The sequence below is a fragment of the Hypomesus nipponensis genome, chromosome 3 (genome assembly GCF_054491055.1).
Source record: "Hypomesus nipponensis isolate SF chromosome 3, ASM5449105v1, whole genome shotgun sequence".
In the NCBI taxonomy this organism is placed as follows: Eukaryota; Metazoa; Chordata; class Actinopteri; order Osmeriformes; family Osmeridae; genus Hypomesus; species Hypomesus nipponensis.
In genome coordinates, this window is record NC_140363.1 from 19,959,249 (window position 1) to 19,977,500 (window position 18,252).

Sequence of the window (18,252 nt, forward strand, 5' to 3'; positions counted from 1 at the left end):
TCTTTTGGCTGACGTCGCTAAGCAACGGAGTACGTTGGGGTTGAAAAGTTACCGGACTACTTGCGGAGTGCTACGAAAGACGTGAATCTGAAGTAAAAAGGCCACTTTCCTTGACAGCGGTCTGTTAATCATAGCAACGGTCTGTTATCAGAAGATATCAGACCGCAGAACGTTGGGAAGCCCCATTCAAGTGAATGGAGCTTTCTACAGCGTTAAGAACAGCCGTGTAATAAATATATTTATTATATGGCAACGACGGTACGAGCTTTCTGATTGGCTAATGGGTAGTCATGCCAGACGCATATTGACCTCCTCAGCGGTCAATACGGCTTCAAAATGAGCGAGAGTCAGCTGCTGAGTTTTACTATCCAGTTGATGCTGAAAAGATTTGTCATCGAAAGTGAGGATGAAGACTCTTTTAATCACTTGTGTCGTTATTTTGTGTTGAAATTAGCCATTTAAGCAGAACCATGTTGTCCGCTTTCTATCAAACGTAATGAGTTGCTAGGCAACACATGAAACACAGCGTGAGAACACTTGAGCTACAATTAGCCTAGAGGTACCATTTACTTTCGTTTACAAAATGAAAAGAAGCTAAAAATGCCATATAATAAACTACTTACTAACCTCGACCGTTCGGTCATTCCGGGAAATATCAAACCTCAGCTTTGTTCCAGCCTCAGTTTGATATTTCCAGGTGTTGTATCACCCGATGCATGACTCTCGAAATCCTTCACTCTTTGAATCGCGCGCGCTCCCGCGAGGGGGTGCCAATCCAGAGATTCATGCATCAGGTGATACAACACCGGCATGACCTCACTCTCGGTTAGTAAGTAGTTATTATTGGTAGTATTTCTCTTGATCCATACCTTTTTACTATTGTCATTACCCAAGTGAGTCTCCCCGATCATGACTTTACATGGACAAATCGACACCACTGGTATTCTCACCTGTAGACAGCAACCTTAACACAATATTCCGTTTCTCCAAATAACAAAAATCATTTCATAGTCTTAATATAGAAATTATAAACAAATAATGTAACCATCTCCATGGTTACCTTGTCACATGTTGGGTTGTGGTTGGTTTCATTCAACAACTCACAGTGGATGTGTTCATGGAAACAGTTGTTTTCATTCATGAACTCACAGGGCGTGTGTCAATGGAAACTAGACAGGTGTGGGAGTGGCGTTAAAGAGACAGTGTGAGAGCTAGAGAGTTTGAGTAGCCTACTTTATATCTGCTTAATTGAACTAACAGTTGTACCAAAGGACTGCTGTGTAACAATGAGTAAATCTTCAGGAGGACCGGTTGAGACAGACCGAATCCTGGTTCATTCCAGAATATGTAACATCTCTGCTGATAGACGTTCTGGACTCCCTGCCTTAAACGGTCCACATTCCTCTCACCTGTAACTCATGCCGTGATGACGCATGCACATATCTGCGTAGGATAAAGGAGCAGCTCTCAGGACAGAAACTCAGTCTGTTCAGAGTGACGGCAGCTGGATTACTGCTGGTATTTTACTAAAACTACTTCTGACAGAGTTGGGATACCAGACACAGGTGAGGTACGTACAACCTCAAGAGCCCTGATATGAACTGGAACGTATGGGTCATTCAACACCTGCTTGCATCGCTTCTCTTTAAGGCAATCTTTTCATGTAAGTGTGTCATTGGTCTTGTGTGCTGTAGGCCTAATGGTGACTCAAATATAGAATGTAAAATGTTTCCGAGTTGTCATACCTGTTGTGATTGTTGTAAATTGAAGGTACGACTACTCCTGTTGTGTTCACACCAAACGAGAAGCGAATTATTCGTGCGTCAATATTCTTACATGTGAAGTCCAAAAAAATATTCGCATGACGCTGTGTCGCGAAGTTGATCAATTTAAAGATGTAACTGACGTTTTGGAACAAATGGAGGGAAAGAGTGTGTGCATCCTCTTCTATAAGACCCTACTTTGGACATGGTTGACGACTAAAAAAAACGGCTGGCTCGTAGCGATTCGTGCGATTCAACACAAATGAACGCGAAGCAAAAGCACGAATAATTTCGTTTGGTGTGAAACATTCACAGATGTGGGTCACCGTCACTTTATATCGTTGGTGTGACTGTGCTTTTAGATCATTTATGTGACTGCTTGTGTTTTTGTCTGTAGTTGAGTTCCAGGTTACTGTCCCCCGCGGCCCCGTTATTGGCGCCCAGGGACAGCAGGTCATCCTGCCCTGCAGCTTCCCAGTGAGCGGCGGCCTAGGCAGCTTGGTGGTCACCTGGCAGAGGGGGCAGGAGGTGGTCCACAGCTTCTATCACGGCAGAGACCAGCTGGACCGCCAGAGCCGTCGCTATGCCAACAGATCCAGCCTGATGCACTCCGACATGGAGCGGGGGGATTCCTCTCTGCGTCTGGAGCGCAGCAACATGGAGGATGAGGGAGACTACACCTGCTTTGTCAGCACGCCGATGGGGAGCCAGAGGAAAACCTTCTCATTGAAAGTAGCAGGTAATCACACTTGTGATGACAGTAAACCTCTCCAAATGTTTAGAATAATTTATGGGATTATCTTGAATTGCCAATTGATTGTTTAAAGTAATAAAACATGTAGAAGATTAAGACACAATGTTTTGTATAATTGCAGCACTGTATGCAGAACCACATTCAAACTTGAAAGTATCTCCCAGAGGCTTGGAGCTGGTCCTGACTTCACACGGAGGACGCCCTGCCCCCTGCCTTCAGTGGCTGGATGACAGAGGAGAGGACATCACCAACCACACAAGCACAGTCGTTAGGCAGGACACAGACGGACTGTTTACAGTGTCCAGCAACCTGACTCTACAGCTAGCCGGCACCAGGAGCCTCACCTTCATCCTGAAGAACAGGATCCTGGGCCAGGTGATCAGGAGAGATTTCACACTAGACACAGGTAAAGCACTACAACATACTGACGGTTTATTACACATTTGTTTAGAGTGAGAGAGACTGGAAAGTATTAGTGTGAAGGCATGGTAGAACAGAAGTTATGAGACATGGTAGAATTCCTTGAATGAATCATGAATAATTCTTAACCAAATCTTTAAAAAAAATCTTACAGGTATTGGTGCCGAGTCATCAAGGAACCATGACAGAGACAGATGGGGGGTTGTGTTATTCTTCGTAATAATCATCTTCTTACAAGCAACAGCATTAGTATTACAGAAGAAATGTCCACAAAAGAGAACCAACAGCATTGAGAACAGAACATGTTTAAACACCAAAGGGAACCCTGATGTTCTATAGTGCTGTTACGTGGAATGCACTGTAAATTTGACTGTAACTTTGTAACTGAATTTAACATTCATTTCAAATGGTCATATACCAAACAGCTTGAAGAGGTTAAATACATTTATGTTTTGTGTAAAGAATGGTGTGGAGAGTATAATTCTGAAGCTAAGTATTTCACTGTCAAGTTCTGAAACTACAGATTGTAATTATTATTTTTATTGATCTTGTTTTCATTTTTAGGCCAGTGGCTTAGAAATAGCTTGTTATATTGTTCAGTATTTATTCTAAACAAGTTGCCACCATTCAAGAACAGAGACTCTTAAATTTGAACTATTTATTTCTTCAATGTGAGGGATGACAGAGTAGCACCTGGTGACTCAGTCTTCCCTGTTTGGCCTGGTAGAGGTGTTGTGTTTATGACACAGGGTCATATTTCATCAGGAAAAAGAATATCCTGTTTCATTTGAGATCTGATTCATACTTCTGAATAACCAACAAGGAAATTCTTAGACTTAGTCGGTAGATTTGTATGTCATATTCTTCCTGCTATAACATCATGTATTGTTCCGTATAGCAAGCTGGCTTGTTCACATGAGATTGTAGATAAACACCTGAGGACAGGAGGGGCTGATGCATTCTAAATAAACTAAACACTACAAAAGTACATTTCCATACTTTATTTTAAATGGGATGGTTAGTGGTAAGAATATGTTAAGTGTTGGTTCATGTTTCACAAACACACTGATGCTACCGCCACTTAAAATGCCAGACCCTGTCTCTTCCACCCACTACAGCCAGAGTCAGAAAGTCCACCATGGTCACCCAAGATCTCATCTTCTTCTCTGCTCATGGACCAATCTCTTCCGTCTGCCTTCCACTCTTCTTCATGCCCGCAGTGAGACTCTAGTGGTCTTTTCCCTCCCGCCACTGATCCCTTTCCTTTATAAACTGAGAAACCCCCCTCTCCTTGTCCTCCCCCACCCCTGATCCTGGAAAGGACTTCTCCTCCTCTAGTACAAAGACATCACTTAAACCTGAACCTCTCTCCTCATGGTCCTTCTGCTGTCCCAACTCTGGTACCCCTCTCTTCAACCCCCTCCACTCTGCCGGATGGGTGTCTCCTGGGGTAAATGACTGGTCTGCTGGGGTTAGGGTGAGGTATGACTGGTCTGCTGGGGTTAGGGTGAGGTATGACTGGTCTGCTGGGGTTAGGGTCAGGTATGACTGGTTTGAGATCTGCAAAGGGCTGCTGGTTACTGACCCTTGAGGAGTACAGTGTGACATCACATTACAACCACACATTACCACAGTTTTAGTAGTTTTAGCTGAAGCAACATTTTCACGTTATCCTTATCTGTCAAAGAGGCATATTTAAGTTGTTTACACTATCCTCGTATCTTTACTGTAACCACTTTAAAGGGATGAGTTATTGCCTAGACTATAAGACATTAACTGACCTTCAAGCATGGCACTTCTGAATCTTGAACATGTGGTGTTGCAGCAATTGCATATGGTGTCTTCCCCTGTGAGGGCTCTCCACCTGCAGGAGAGGGAGATGTCAGGGTGCCGGGACGAGTTACACAACTGTTGAAACAGATAAACATATTACCCATGCTCTGTGTAGGAGCAGGATTTGTGCAACGGGCCGGGTTCTTCTGACGTGAGGAACACGTTACAGTGCATAGTGACCTGAATAGATTGAACATTGCATTACAGATACTCTGAAAGATGGGACAAGGTTGTGTCCATCGGTACTGTTCCTCAGACAGACCCAGGGGGCAGAGACCCACTAGGGTTCTCACCTGGACGTGGGGGTCAGAGGTGAACTGGAAGGCGCTGAGGGAGAAGCGGAGGGAGCCGTCAGTCCGGGGAGACACAAAGCGAGCCCTCCCCAGGTTCCTCTGGCTCTCCTGCAAACACCTGAAAAATGAGATTAGGAAGGACAGGTCATAAACAAAGTAATGCTTACAAAAGCAGGGGACATCCTATTTGAGCATTTTACAGGCATACCCAAAGTTGTCAATGATGGTGTATGTAGCAGAGGTGCCACTGGTTGTGGTTGCATAGCAATTTCTAATGAAAAGCTTTAGGCTTCCATGAGGTAGGTGAAGAGCAGTGACCTGGAAGTTCACAGTCTGCCCAAGCAGGTACACTTGATACTGGGCTGGTGTGGTCCATGAATCTACAACATAAAACAAATCAAGACGTATACCAATGACCAAAATCAGTTCATTTGGCCAACAACCCCTTAAAGTGTAGGTAAAGCTTACCATCCATCAGCTGAATTTGGAAATCAATAGAGCGGCACTTGAGTGTTTTCTGCATAATGTGTGTACTCCAGGTAGGGCGCACCGCGAGTCGATAAACGTGATGATACCTGTGGAATAGGTTTCATCTTGTTCAATTGCCAACCTTTTCAAAAACGATTAGCAGATGTTAAACAATAAATCTCACCTTGGAAACCGACAAACGACATTCAGATTTACACTACGCGCTCTGAAGCGGATGGGCGAAGGGACATAGTGAAGCACGAATTTGTAGCTGAAAGAGTCGGAAGCCTCCTGTATGTGAGGATATTTGTAGGCTAGAGGTTCGCGACATAATTATGTTGAACAGACTAAAATATTGCACTAAAACACTCTTACCTCCCGTTTCCCATCGCAGTCTGTCAAATGATAGGTAAATAGCATGTCGTTACGTGGTCTGAGAACACCGTTGCTTTTGCAAGTGACTCCCAATGTCAGTTCCTTTGCGTCAGCACCAAACCCATAGAATGACCGCCTGACACGCAAAACCAGTTCTGATGTAGAGCACGAGACAGACACGTCCGGCAAGGAAGTAAAGCCCTCCTTACTCCTCAGGTCGGGTCGTGTGGGATGCACGGCTCGTTGGATTTGCAGAGGCGACGGGGAGGTCAACTTGCTTGTTGGTTTAACCTCTGGGATGTGCTGAGGAGACTCAGCACAAACTCTTTGGGCTGATTTCATCAGGGCTGATCTGTTATCTTCAGATGTCAGGTTCATTATAGCACCAGTGTTTTTTGATGTGCCCAGTTTGAAAATCTTTCTCCTGGACTTGACGGCATCTGGACTCAAGACAGTCGAAGACTCATACATATCCGTTGAAGAATTTGCGACGTTTAGTGTAAATACACTCCATAAAATGCAGACGCACCACTTGTTCATCTCAAGAGATGTTTTTAGATACCTCTACAGCGACCTACACGGCTGGGGGTAATGAGTCATCAAGTCCATTTATACTACGTTCCAAAAACTGAGACAATCCCACCACTCCCTGGAATACTAATGAGTTCATAGGCTACAACATCGAGATTAGAACATCATTTGAATCATAGAATCATTCGAACATCGATTGTATTTGAAATGCAAAATTGGTGTAATATGATTGTTCACTCAACATTCACATGATGATACAGACCACTCGCCAGTCATGAGTTTAATCTAAATATACACAGACTTTCTCCCATATTCAGTTTTCACGTGACGTCACGTTACAAGGGGTACGCCCCTGGAGGGCAAAAAATACTTTCCTCTGCCTGACACCCATTATAAAGTCATTTATTTATTAATTAGTTTATTTGACAGGGACAATGGAGTTAAACATAGCTATAGAGCAAAGTTTGCAGCTGATGTGATGCACATAGAGTTTATAGCAAGAGCTCATATTCAACTCCCGTCCCTGGATGGGCTTTTCTACAATAGCACATAATTCAAACAATATACAATTTAAAAAATACAGAATAGAAAAATACACATTCAGAACACACGCATAAGAACTAATTCGAAGGGTACACAATGCAATTGTACGAATTGAAAACTCATTCACGCTCAGACATTTAGATGGGTACAGTTATGGTTTGCTTTCAGCCATGCCTTAAGCCTAAAGGTGAACATTTTAAACTCAGAAATTATCTTAATCTCTGTGGGCAGTGAGTTCCACAGTTTACAAGCCCTGTAAGAAAAGGCTAATGTACCAAAAGATGTTCTGCACTGTGGGATTTTACAATTCTGGTTTAGGGAGCCCCTTGTCATCTACCGCTATTTAGTCTCTGAATAAATGTACTCAGGGGTTCAGGAGCCAACTTATTGGTACACTTAAATAACAATTTGAGAAAATATAAATCGCAGAAGCTTTCAAAACTTAGGCTAATTAATTAAACTTCTTAAGAATGTCACTCACCCCTATCCATGGACTTCTTTAAGTTTTCAATGAAGCAGCAGTTTGCTATTTCGGTTGAGTGATCTAAAACCAAACTGCTGTGGGTGGAGGAGCTGGTTGACCTCCAAGTGGTCAGTTAGCTGTGTTGCTACGACCTTCTCCATCACTTTGGATAGTACGGGTAGAAGTGTTGCTACAACCTTCTCCATCGCTTTGGATAGTACGGGTAGAATTGATATTGGCCGGTATTTGCACATAAAATCTTGACTTCCTGCTTTAAATATTGGCACAATCACTGCTTTTTTCCAGCTTGAGGGAAATTTACCATTTCTTATGGACAAATTGACAAGGCGTGTTAGAGGTGTAGCAAGTACACTACTGTATTGTTTGAGAAAACAACAATTCATATTAAAGATCTCATTACATTTTGATCAAGTTTTCAAAACCAGGTTGAAACCTGGTTTCAAAACTTGATCACACACATATTGAAAGGAATGGAGAGGAGACTGTTTTTTCAAAACTATTTTCGAAAATATTATTTCAACATTTCAAAACCTCTATTTTGAAAAAAAATATATTTTTCAACCTTTCAAAACCAGGGACTCTTAACCCTGGGGGGTAGGATTTGTTTTTGTCTGAAAAATGTACATAGCTTTCAACAATTGTATAAAGCAGGGCTCTCAAGTTTTATAAAAAGTTTGGCGTGAGATTACCAGACCTGTCAACATTTTGTTACCAAACTCCAGGAGGCCGAGGTATTGCTCGTGTTTCTGATATACAGCGGGACAAGTTATCCCATATATATATCATATCACTTCTCAGTGTGAGAAATACTTTGAATTTACATTTACATGTATTCATTTAGCAGACGCTTCCAAGAGAGAGCTTTACAAAGTGCATAGGTCACTGATAATAACAACAAGATAGCCCCAAAGCATTGGGGGTAGCCAAAACAAGCACACATTGTGAACAACCAAAAAATAAGTGCCAAAGGGAAGAACCATAAGAGCATGTAGTAAAGCAAGTTACAATTAAACAACAAATCTCTAAGTGCATCACATATCCTGGAGTATCTTTGTCTCCTTTTTGGAAACTGATTGTTTTACAGCTATATTTTTTAATTGTGAGGTTTTTATAGGAAAGAGGTGTCAATGGGACTTGAGGTTTACAGTATGTCTATTTTACCCACAAACTGTTGTTATTCAACTATGACAGAGTAAACTCGGTTTTGCTGTCAATGACACTTTTAACATGTAAAATCAAACTGATTTATAAACAGACGTGGCAAAACGACACACATATTTCACTCAAGTAGAAGTAGAAGATACTCATGTTTAAAAAAAACTGGTAAAAGCATGAGTACTGACTACACTTTTTCACTCAAGTTAAAGTAAAGAAGTGTGGGCTCTGACATATACTTAAGTAAAAAATAGCCATTACTACTACCTGTTTTAGTGTCACGCTGGTAACTGGACCTCACATCATATTAATACATTAATACAAAAAGACACTACAGACACGCAGAGCATTTGCCAGGAATCTTTCTTGACGTAGACAATTACGTAGACAATTTCAAACATCTCCCTCATATGTGGCCATGGGTGATCAGGAATGTCTCTATTCTCAGTCATGTAATCTCATCCGTAATGTACATTTTTTTCGAGAAAAAAAAATGTACACACAGAAGGAGAGGAGAGAGGAGAACAGAGAAGCCTTAAACAGAGTACATCAAATCAGAGCAGAGTACAATATAGCACAGTAGAGTATAGTTGAGTACTCTTCAATGATACATACATTTTTTTAACCTTTCAGATTATTCAACCTTTCAAATTTTTCAACCTTTTGAAACGTTTCATTTGAAACTTTATTTTCAAAAATATTTTTTCAACCTTTCAAATGTTTTTGTTATGAACTTTATTATAAAAATGTTTTTCAACCTTTTGAAACTTTTTTTCCACACACAGTGAAAGGAGAGGAGAACAGAGAATTAAAATAGAGCAGAGCAGAGTACAATCGAGTACAGTAGAGTATAGTAGACTCCTCATCAAGTACTCATCTATGATGCATAGATTTTTGTAAAACATTTTTTTTTACTACCTTTCAAAACTTTTTTGCGCAACTTTAAAATATATATGTTTTTTATATACGTTTGCTTTTTTTGTGAAAATCACGCCACCAGGTGGCAGTAAAACACAGATCCTGAGCTGCAGCTGTTGTTTTTTCAGCTTACGTAAAAAAACATGTTTCATTGTTTTACTCATTTAGCAGACGCTCTTATCCAGAGCGACTTACAGTTTAGTGACCGGGGTGTTATTTATATGAAATCAATAAAGCTTGCTTAGCAACAACATTATATATTTTCAAATAATCTACTTAACTAAATAATTTGTTAAGAGTTGTGATCAGTCATTTATAAACAAATCCTTTACTTTCACCACTCAACTAAGGGTTTTCAAAATGTCTCTTCATCACAAACCTAATTTTCTAATTACACATACACCAAAGTGACCAAAACACAAGTTTCTACTCAGCAAATCTGATTGAAACACACGCAGCACAGAATAAATGTCATATACCATTACACCATACCCAGAGGGTGTGCCAGAGTCAGGTACCTCTCTCCCTTGGGAGCAATAACTTGGTTATATGGGCGTTTTCTTCTGTCTCTTCAACAGGACTCGTCTCGAAGCAGAGGGTGATATGTCTCATTTCAATCTGGGGTTGGTTTGTATCTTCTGAGATGCAAGAGAAGGTCAGGGGTCGGGGCTTAAAGGTTAGGATGTCAGAGAGGTCGTGGGGAAAGGGACAGGGGTGGACCCAGGACACGTCCAGAGACAGGCCCCAGGCCCCAGACCCTAACCCAGAGACAGGCCCCAGACCCTAACCCTAACCCTAACCCAGAGACAGGCCCCAGACCCCAGACCCTAACCCTAACCCAGAGACAGGCCCCAGACCCTAACCCTAACCCTAACCCTAACCCTAACCCTAACCCTAACCCAGAAAGATTATTCCAGATAATTCTGACATCCTCTGTGCCACCATGCTATTCTCATACAGGGCTGGCTGAATGTGGGCGTTTAATGTGCTCCGCCTGGGTACTTCCTAAAGGTGAGTCCCCACCCCCAGCCACTCTCCTCCCCCACCAATGTCTTTCTCCTCTCCACACATATGCTGCTCCAACAATGTGGGACGACAACATCCTCTTGAAGTTAAGCTGGAGTTGACTTGGGGAGGGAGCCTTTGTTAGTGTTAAGTATTGTTACTCTCAACAACCCCGCTGGGCAAAAGAGCCCAGGTCTTCATTCATCATGATGGAAGAGTGGAGCAGAAGACCCTACTTGGGCTTATGGGACCAAGGGGGTTAGTTCTCACTAGCAGGCATGGATTCCTCCACAACTAGCACTGGAAGACAGTCTCTCACTTGGCTTCCAATGTGTGATTGGAAAGAGAAGGAACTGTGTGTGTGTGTGTGTGTGTGTGTGTGTGTGTGTGTGTGTGTGTGTGTGTGTGTGTGTGTGTGTGTGTGTGTGTGTGTAAAAAGATGATTCATCAAACCAACCCAGTGATACAAGACTGAGAGAACATACAGACAGGGTTTACTAAATATGTTTGTCTATTTCAGCTCCCTCTGAAAACAGCCCATGAAGATGTATTATCATAAACTTCAGAGCTGAGCATCTGTACAACATATATGACTTCATATCCATTCATCTGATGGCAAAATTGCACAATATAGACATACAGCTACTGCAGCTCCCATCTTTAGTGCTCATAGATGCACCAGACCATCTTCAGGGATATGATTTGTATCCAGTCAAATGTCCACGTGGTGTAAAGCTGCAATGAGTGACAGTCCTTCCCTGGACAGTCAGGGGACAGCAGGGGACAGCAGGGGACAAGACACTGAACAGCAGCTGAGCCTCTGACCCGAAGTGTGTCAACTAAATGTGTCACCTCAGGCTGGTCTCTGACAACAGACGTCCTTCACTTGTCCCTGCTGTTACAGCGGCCGGCACCGCAGGGCATGGAGGGTTAGGAGGGGGCTCATCTTCATCCCTGAGGTATTATATCAGGGAGCGACACGCTGGGTCTATCAGGTCCACATGCTGGGGGGGGGGGGATGACCCTTGACCTTGCCTTGTCTCCTTGGTGGACGTTGGTGCTCTATTGACCCCTGGCCTGCGTTAGGCCAGGGAGTCCCAGCTTACTATTAGACTGTGTGCACTCCACACTGCACAGTATGGAATTGAATTAGTGTGTGTGCACTTAATCATAACCATGTCACACTATGTCTTGTCCATTGTCCAGGTATGTTTGGTTTACGTATAGAGGCTCTTTCTTCTGAACTGTGACAATGACAGAGCAAGAGCCATACAAAGCCAGTTTGCCAGCACTCGTAAGGTCCCCCTGGTTTCTGTGCTGCACTGGTGAATTTTAATTGCTGGATTAGTTGCAACAAACTGTTATGAACACTTACATAAACTGTGACTTGACTCCATGTCTGTGTTTAATGTTGTGTACTGTCTATTAGCGCCTATGTTTCTCCATCAAATCGTACCTATTCAACTGTAAAACAAGTAATTCTAATCAGATGTCTCTGTGGAGCTACATTAGCACACCTCTCAGGGCCGGCCCTTGGGTGTTGGGGCCCTAAACAAAAATAGTGTATGGGGCCCTTTTGATAGGCAAATCAAATTGGGTCGGACCAGCCGTAATGCTCCTACACTTCCTACACCTCTACACTGTTCACACAATATGTTCACATAAACTCCATGTTTTACATGGCAATAAAAAACTATTCTGATTCTGATGCTTTTACCACATGAACATGGATCAGCTCTGTCTGCAACAAGTTATTAGTTACATTTCAGACTAAATTACAGTATAGTTGTTGTGGTTGTTGTTTTTTAAGTATTGTTTAGTGTGTGTGTGTGTGTGTGTGTGTGTGCATGTCCCCCTGGCATAAAGGCTAACATGCATCATTCATCCCAAGATTGTTGTCCATGTGGGTTATTGATCACCTTGGGGATTATGCGTCTTGTTAAAACAAAGCAAGGACTCAGTTGCCCAGAGTCTGTGGGCATCCCATCCTCCTTAGCTCCCCCTCCCATTGTGGGCTAACATTTAACCAAGAGGTGAGATATAAACTGACATGTTGAAAGTTATAGATGCATAATCTATAAATGGAGGAAGATGCAAATCCACATACTCACAATGTAACTATTTTTTGTCTGTCTTTGGATGTCAAAACTGGTGTTTCTCGATGTAGCTTTAAAGAATGGGCGTGGCCGAGGAACAACCACCGCCCTTTATGTAAATGTGTCTCAGGGCTTACCCGGATCTAGCGCTGCAGATATCTGAAAGACTCCTCCCTACTTTATCATCTTATAACAGGATCTTTCACTGGCGGGAAAAAAGCACTGCTTATCTCGTGTTTCAGACTGCTGACTGAAGCAGCCCCTCCTGTTGGAGTTCTTACATTTCTTAATGAAAAAAGTAGCAGACCTTTGACTTCATCCTATTTCAGGTAACGTCAGAAACTCGGAACGGCTTTTGCATATAAGTTTATCTCAAATGGAGTTTTATTAGTGACGGGTGTACGGAAATCTTCATGCCGTGAATTGCGCATTTTATTTGACTGGATTGTCCTAACGAACCGGTGAGTGTTTTTTCTTGTCTTGAACAAAGTTAAGAATTGATCACATGGTACCAAGCGTAAATTGGCGTTACTGTATAACCCGGTCTGGTTCTCCTGCCCCTTCAAACACAGAGTTAAAGCGAAGGTGAAACGCATGTTACTTTTGTCTCAGTCACGACTTGTGATTCTACGTTTACTGGAATTTGAAACGTTACTGAACATTAAGCATCGGGCAAATATATACACATACGAAGCCTGCGGAGATGGCGTTTCTTGTATACGGCCCCCTTGCTCCAGCGGGTTAAACTGGGGATAACTGGATTATGTAATAACCTTATCTGGATAGTTTCAATCTATTACAGCAAAGCTAGCAACTGCAAGATGCAATCAATTATTAACTGTCCCATCTGTAAAATTAAGCGGACGAAAGCCTAATTGCTCTTATGCTCTAATTGAGATACAATCAGTTCTAATGTGGTGTTTTATGGAGGACTGCGTTTTCCTAATCCTGCATCAATTTTCTCCCCCAGGCTGTTGTTTAAAGCTATTTCCTCAATCTAAGTAGTATTTAATTAAATGCTCGGAATAAACTCACTAGCACCCCGCTGTGAAAGTCGGGAGATGGAGTATGATCTCTATCAGCACTACTTCTACGATGGCCTCGACACGGAGGAGGATTTCTATAAATCCACCGCACCGAGCGAGGATATGTGGAAGAAGTTCGAGTTGGTGCCCACCCCTCCCATGTCTCCCACGCGGACAGTGAGCGGGGATGGCATGCACTTCTCCCCGGGAGACAAGCTGAGCTGGCTGTCCAAGGTCTTGGGTCAGGACGAAGACTGTGACGGATTGAACAGACCCAACTCCCACGAACTGTTTGGAAACCTTAGTTCCATTATTATCCAGGACTGCATGTGGAGTAGTTTTTCCGCCAGTAAGCACTTGCTAAAGGTCAATGAGCGTCTGGTGTCTGCTGGCCCGCTGCTACTGCCCCCAGCCCCTCACAACCCCGACACTGCGAGCAAGCAAGTGCAGTGCGCCTCTGTCGACGCGTCACCAGCCAACACCTTCGTGACAGATTGTGTTGACCCGGCGGCTGTTCTCACCTTCCCCGCCATCAGCTGCAAGAAACCGGCCTCTTCGGGATCTGAATCTCGCTCTGATTCATCCGGTAAGGAATTGACCATGCAATAAATTAGCTGGTCTCGCTTGATGTAGGCTAAGATATCTGACTGTGCGTAATTTGTAAGTCTACAGGACGCACGCTCTAGTGGGAGATTTCCTTTCGCTGAGTCGAAAGAATGCAGCGTTACTAGTCTTTTTATAATAACGTTGTATGTATGCATTGCTATGTGTAAACATGTTATCTCCAAGAGAAAGTCATTTGATTTGGAAAGCTTTTACAATCATGTAGGGTCAAAACATAAATTGTGAGACATATAGCTCGGATAGTTTATTTACAAACAGTCTTTAAAAACCGCGCCCCTTCATGTGTGAGACTAGCATTAAGAGCTTTGCATGACAATGCGGGGGGATGGTGATTTTTTGGCTTTTACACATGGCGTCAGACCGTGAGAGAATCTCTTTCAATCCCAAATCAGTGTGAACCCCCCTGCATGCAGTTTAGTTGTTGATAAACATGCTCATCATTGACTAACAAAAGCCTGAATAGCAGCATGCATTAACATGGTTGACCACTTCTTTTTTAGTGTTGGATGGCCACAGTGACCAATTAAATACATTTACACTTTCTACATGCCTTTATTGAAAATCAAGCAGTTGATTTACATTGAAACACCCAAACTACAAATGAAATGTTTTAAATAAAAAATGTTCTCTTGTTTCTCATGCCATTATACAAAGATCTTTGTGGGGTATGTGCAGTGATGGGTCTTATTGTTGTTGTTTGTTTCTCAGATGACGAGGAGATTGATGTGGTAACTGTAGAGAGCAAGCAGAGTCGACTGCGCTTGCTGAGCGGTCGCAAGCCTGTGACCATCACTGTCCGTGCGGACATCTGCCCCAAGCGCTTCCACATGTTGGTTCACCGCCAGCAGCACAACTATGCCGCCCCGTCCCCCGACAGCGACGCAGAGCCCGAGGAGGAGGAACCCTGGAGCAAGCGACCCTGTCTGGAGTCCAGCTATCCCCAGGCCTGCCCTACAGCCTCCTGCTCAGACAGCCCCCAGAGTTCCTCCTGCTCAGACAGCCCCCAGAGCTCCGACGCCGAGGACACAGACCGCCGACGCAACCACAACTTCCTGGAGAGGAAGAGGCGGAATGACCTGCGCTCACGATTCCTGGCCCTGCGCGACCAGATCCCGGGCCTGGTGGAGTCGTCCAAGACGCCCAAGGTGGCCATCCTGACCCAGGCTACAGAGTACCTGCTCCAGCTGCGCGCCAGGGAGCGGCACCAGGCCCAGGAGAGGAAGCGGCTCCGCGCACGCAAACAACTGCTGCTCCGCAGGATCGCCGACCTCAAACGCTCCTGAAAGACCTGAACCGACTATACAGACACAAACTGCCTCATTCTTAGCTGAACACTTTTACAACTAAAGCAAACTGCCACTTTCTAAAACCTAAGGACTAAATATTAATGATACGCTTCACGTACAAAGCCATGGACTTCTCCATTAACAAAATGCCTTGTTTATAAAACTATAGACTTCCTTCATAAGGTGAATTTTGTCCAATGGGGAAAGCTGGATGTTGTTTCTTTCTGTGTTTCTTGTGTTTCTCCCGTTGCACATTAGCTCACGGTGGGTGTTGTTATAGGGACATAGAACAACATGTAGGTGAGGGAAAATAACTTCCTGAGATGCATTTTTTTCAGGTCTCGATAGCTTGTCAGTCTGTGAATACATACAACTTTGTTTTCTCTTGAAATGTCAGGCATTTCATCATTGCCTAATTAAATTAGTGACGTGAGTAGTCTTGCTGTGTATATAGGAAGTGAGTGACGTGAGTTTTTTCCTTCACATGATTTATTTTGGTGTACAAATTGTTCTGTAAATAATAGCCTACTGCTCCCTGTGAAGGACACAAAATCAAAATCTATTTTGTTTAAAAAAAGAGGAAAAAAACATAAAGTAGCACTACTGTACTTTATTGTCACATGTCACTTTGTGATGCTGTTTTCACTGCTTGTTTGTCTTGGGGTGATATTGCGGATACTTTGCCAGAAACATTAAATTTTGATACAATACTTGCATAGAATGTCTGTTCTCAATTTAAAGAATAATCTGACACGTTCATCCTGTTTAACACAGTCAACATTAGCGACTTCTGTTTACCAGCCTACTGTAAAGAGATTAGAATAATGTCAGTATCGTTAATGGTTTCTATGTCACCCAGCAGTAGAGTACATTTAGATTTAAATGTCAGGAAGTTTTCAATAACAAAATCATTACAGCAGTTTCACAGCAGCATTAAGAAGAGAGCAAGATGCTTGCCACAGTGAGATGCTCTGGAGTTAAGGCCAAACTCGTTGAATCATACTCTTCCTAAAAATTGGAAGCCTTTTGGATGCTAAAATACTCCATGTACTCCTAATGACTACGGTGTGTGTGCGTATGAGTGTGTTAGAGTGTGTATTTGTGTGTTTGTCCTTGAGTTTTATCCTTGAAAGGTGTGATCTTCCGAGGATCCTCCCTCTGCAGGGCTGCAGCATGCTGGCCACCTGATGAGCATGGAATTAGGTTACCCTGCCAAGCCTACACATACACACACACATACGCAGTATCTTTAGAACAGTCCCAAAAGGGGTGTGGAGAGAGGGGCTGTGTGTGTGTGCTGTTGGTGTGTAGCTGTGATATGAGGGAAGGCCCCTTCTTTCAGGTCTCCTGCTGCTAGTCCTAACCCTGGAACGAGACAGTAGGAAGGTGGGAAAACTGCTTTAGTCAATCAAGACTTTTTTTGAGAATCTTCTAGAACCAGTCCTGAAAAGGCTATTCTATCCCTGAAGCCCTCTACAGTGTCCTGGGTTAGGGTTAGGGCTGGTGCACATCTGAGACTCAGTGCACCAGCGTAAGGCCCATCAGCTGGGTTTGTTTTGGGAGGGTCTGTTTGCACTTGGTGCTTTGTTGTGTATCCCTGTGGCCACTGCTGAGAGATGAACCCTGAGTTAGTTCTGCCCTGAACCCTGAGGTACTGTGTTTTGAACCCTGAGGTACTGTGTTTTGAACCCTGAGGTACTGTGTTTTGAACCCTGAGGTAGTTCTGCCTTGAACCATGTGGTAGTTCTACTGGTTTAATAGAGGATCATGTCTGTCACATCTCTCAGAGACGCAGCCTGATAGACCAGTAAAGTCTCCAACCGTCTCCCCCTCTCCTTTGTGAGGCTGTGACAGTTGGTGCTTTACCTGCACTATGCAAACACCTCCCCCCCCCTCATCTACTTCTGTTCTTCAGGAATTCTTTCACCATAGTTTAACAATCAGGCCACTGCAGCTGAAAGGACACTGCACCTAACCCACATCACTCTCAACACAAACTAGTCCTTGAAAAAACATACCTGAACATTTTACAATGTTTACTTTGCCAAGACATTCTCACATTCACCCTGCAAGTCAGACGCCACAGGAGATTATAGTGACGGGGGAAGTGACGGGTTAGTGCCAGATAACTGCTGAAAAAGGGATCAGCTGAACCCTGTGTGGAGATGTGTGCCAGGGGGTTTGTGTACCAGGAAGTCAAGCTCTCCAGGATAAGATACTCCTAGATCACATCAGTTCAATAAACTGAGCTGGATTTTTTCAGTTCACAGAGAACTAAGACAATCATTTCCCATCATGTGTCATCAATGTGTAGTTCAAATTTCCTTTTTGTTATTATAATATCTGCAGTCTTCAGAGTACTGGTTTTATCTTTAGAACTGTTACTGTTGTTGTAGACTACAAATCTGTAGTTGTGACATTGTGTGTCCCCAAGTGAACCCAAATGCAAAGCATGCTGATATATTTGTTTATGGAGAGGCATTGTCAGAGTCTGTGGAAGCTACAACAGATGGTAAAGCAGTAGTGTGCTATGATGAGTATATGCAACTGGGAGAATGGACACAGCACAGTGCACAGACGGACCCCTCAGTCGTTTGAACTGAGACGGTTATGATGTAAGCACATCTCTTGTCCTGTAAGGTGTTCGGTTCTGGTGTCCTGTCAGATCAACTGTTCACA

The 18,252-nt window shown here is 43.3% G+C and overlaps 3 protein-coding genes across 4 annotated transcripts; 2 read left to right on the plus strand and 1 right to left on the minus strand.

The window, feature by feature from the left end:
* The first annotated feature begins 1,169 nt into the window (after positions 1-1,169).
* Positions 1,170-3,925, plus strand: LOC146300274 (CD276 antigen homolog). The gene is made up of 4 exons (XM_084682621.1): positions 1,170-1,663; positions 2,161-2,502; positions 2,639-2,923; positions 3,092-3,925. Exons 1-4 carry the CDS (start codon positions 1,597-1,599, stop codon positions 3,274-3,276), a joined length of 879 nt encoding a protein of 292 aa, XP_084538747.1. The 5' UTR covers positions 1,170-1,596; the 3' UTR covers positions 3,277-3,925.
* LOC146300275 (zona pellucida sperm-binding protein 3) lies at positions 3,924-6,446 on the minus strand. 2 transcript variants are annotated; one of them, XM_084683338.1, is made up of 8 exons: positions 5,907-6,446; positions 5,716-5,822; positions 5,532-5,638; positions 5,272-5,443; positions 5,064-5,181; positions 4,871-4,950; positions 4,719-4,801; positions 3,924-4,523 (listed from the first exon to the last, which is right to left on the minus strand). In XM_084683338.1, exons 1-8 carry the CDS (start codon positions 6,444-6,446, stop codon positions 4,165-4,167), a joined length of 1,566 nt encoding a protein of 521 aa, XP_084539464.1. In that variant the 3' UTR covers positions 3,924-4,164. The 2 variants fall into 2 exon arrangements, with proteins under 2 accessions (XP_084539464.1, XP_084539463.1); XM_084683337.1 differs by lacking the exon at positions 5,716-5,822 and having other exon boundaries at positions 5,907-6,047.
* A 6,414-nt stretch (positions 6,447-12,860) lies between these two features.
* On the plus strand, positions 12,861-16,281 carry LOC146300276 (protein L-Myc-1b-like). Its single transcript, XM_084683339.1, has 3 exons — positions 12,861-13,099; positions 13,609-14,249; positions 14,996-16,281. The coding sequence occupies exons 2-3, from the start codon at positions 13,655-13,657 to the stop codon at positions 15,568-15,570; spliced, it is 1,170 nt and encodes a 389-aa protein (XP_084539465.1). The 5' UTR covers positions 12,861-13,099; positions 13,609-13,654; the 3' UTR covers positions 15,571-16,281.
* The last annotated feature ends 1,971 nt before the right edge of the window (positions 16,282-18,252 follow it).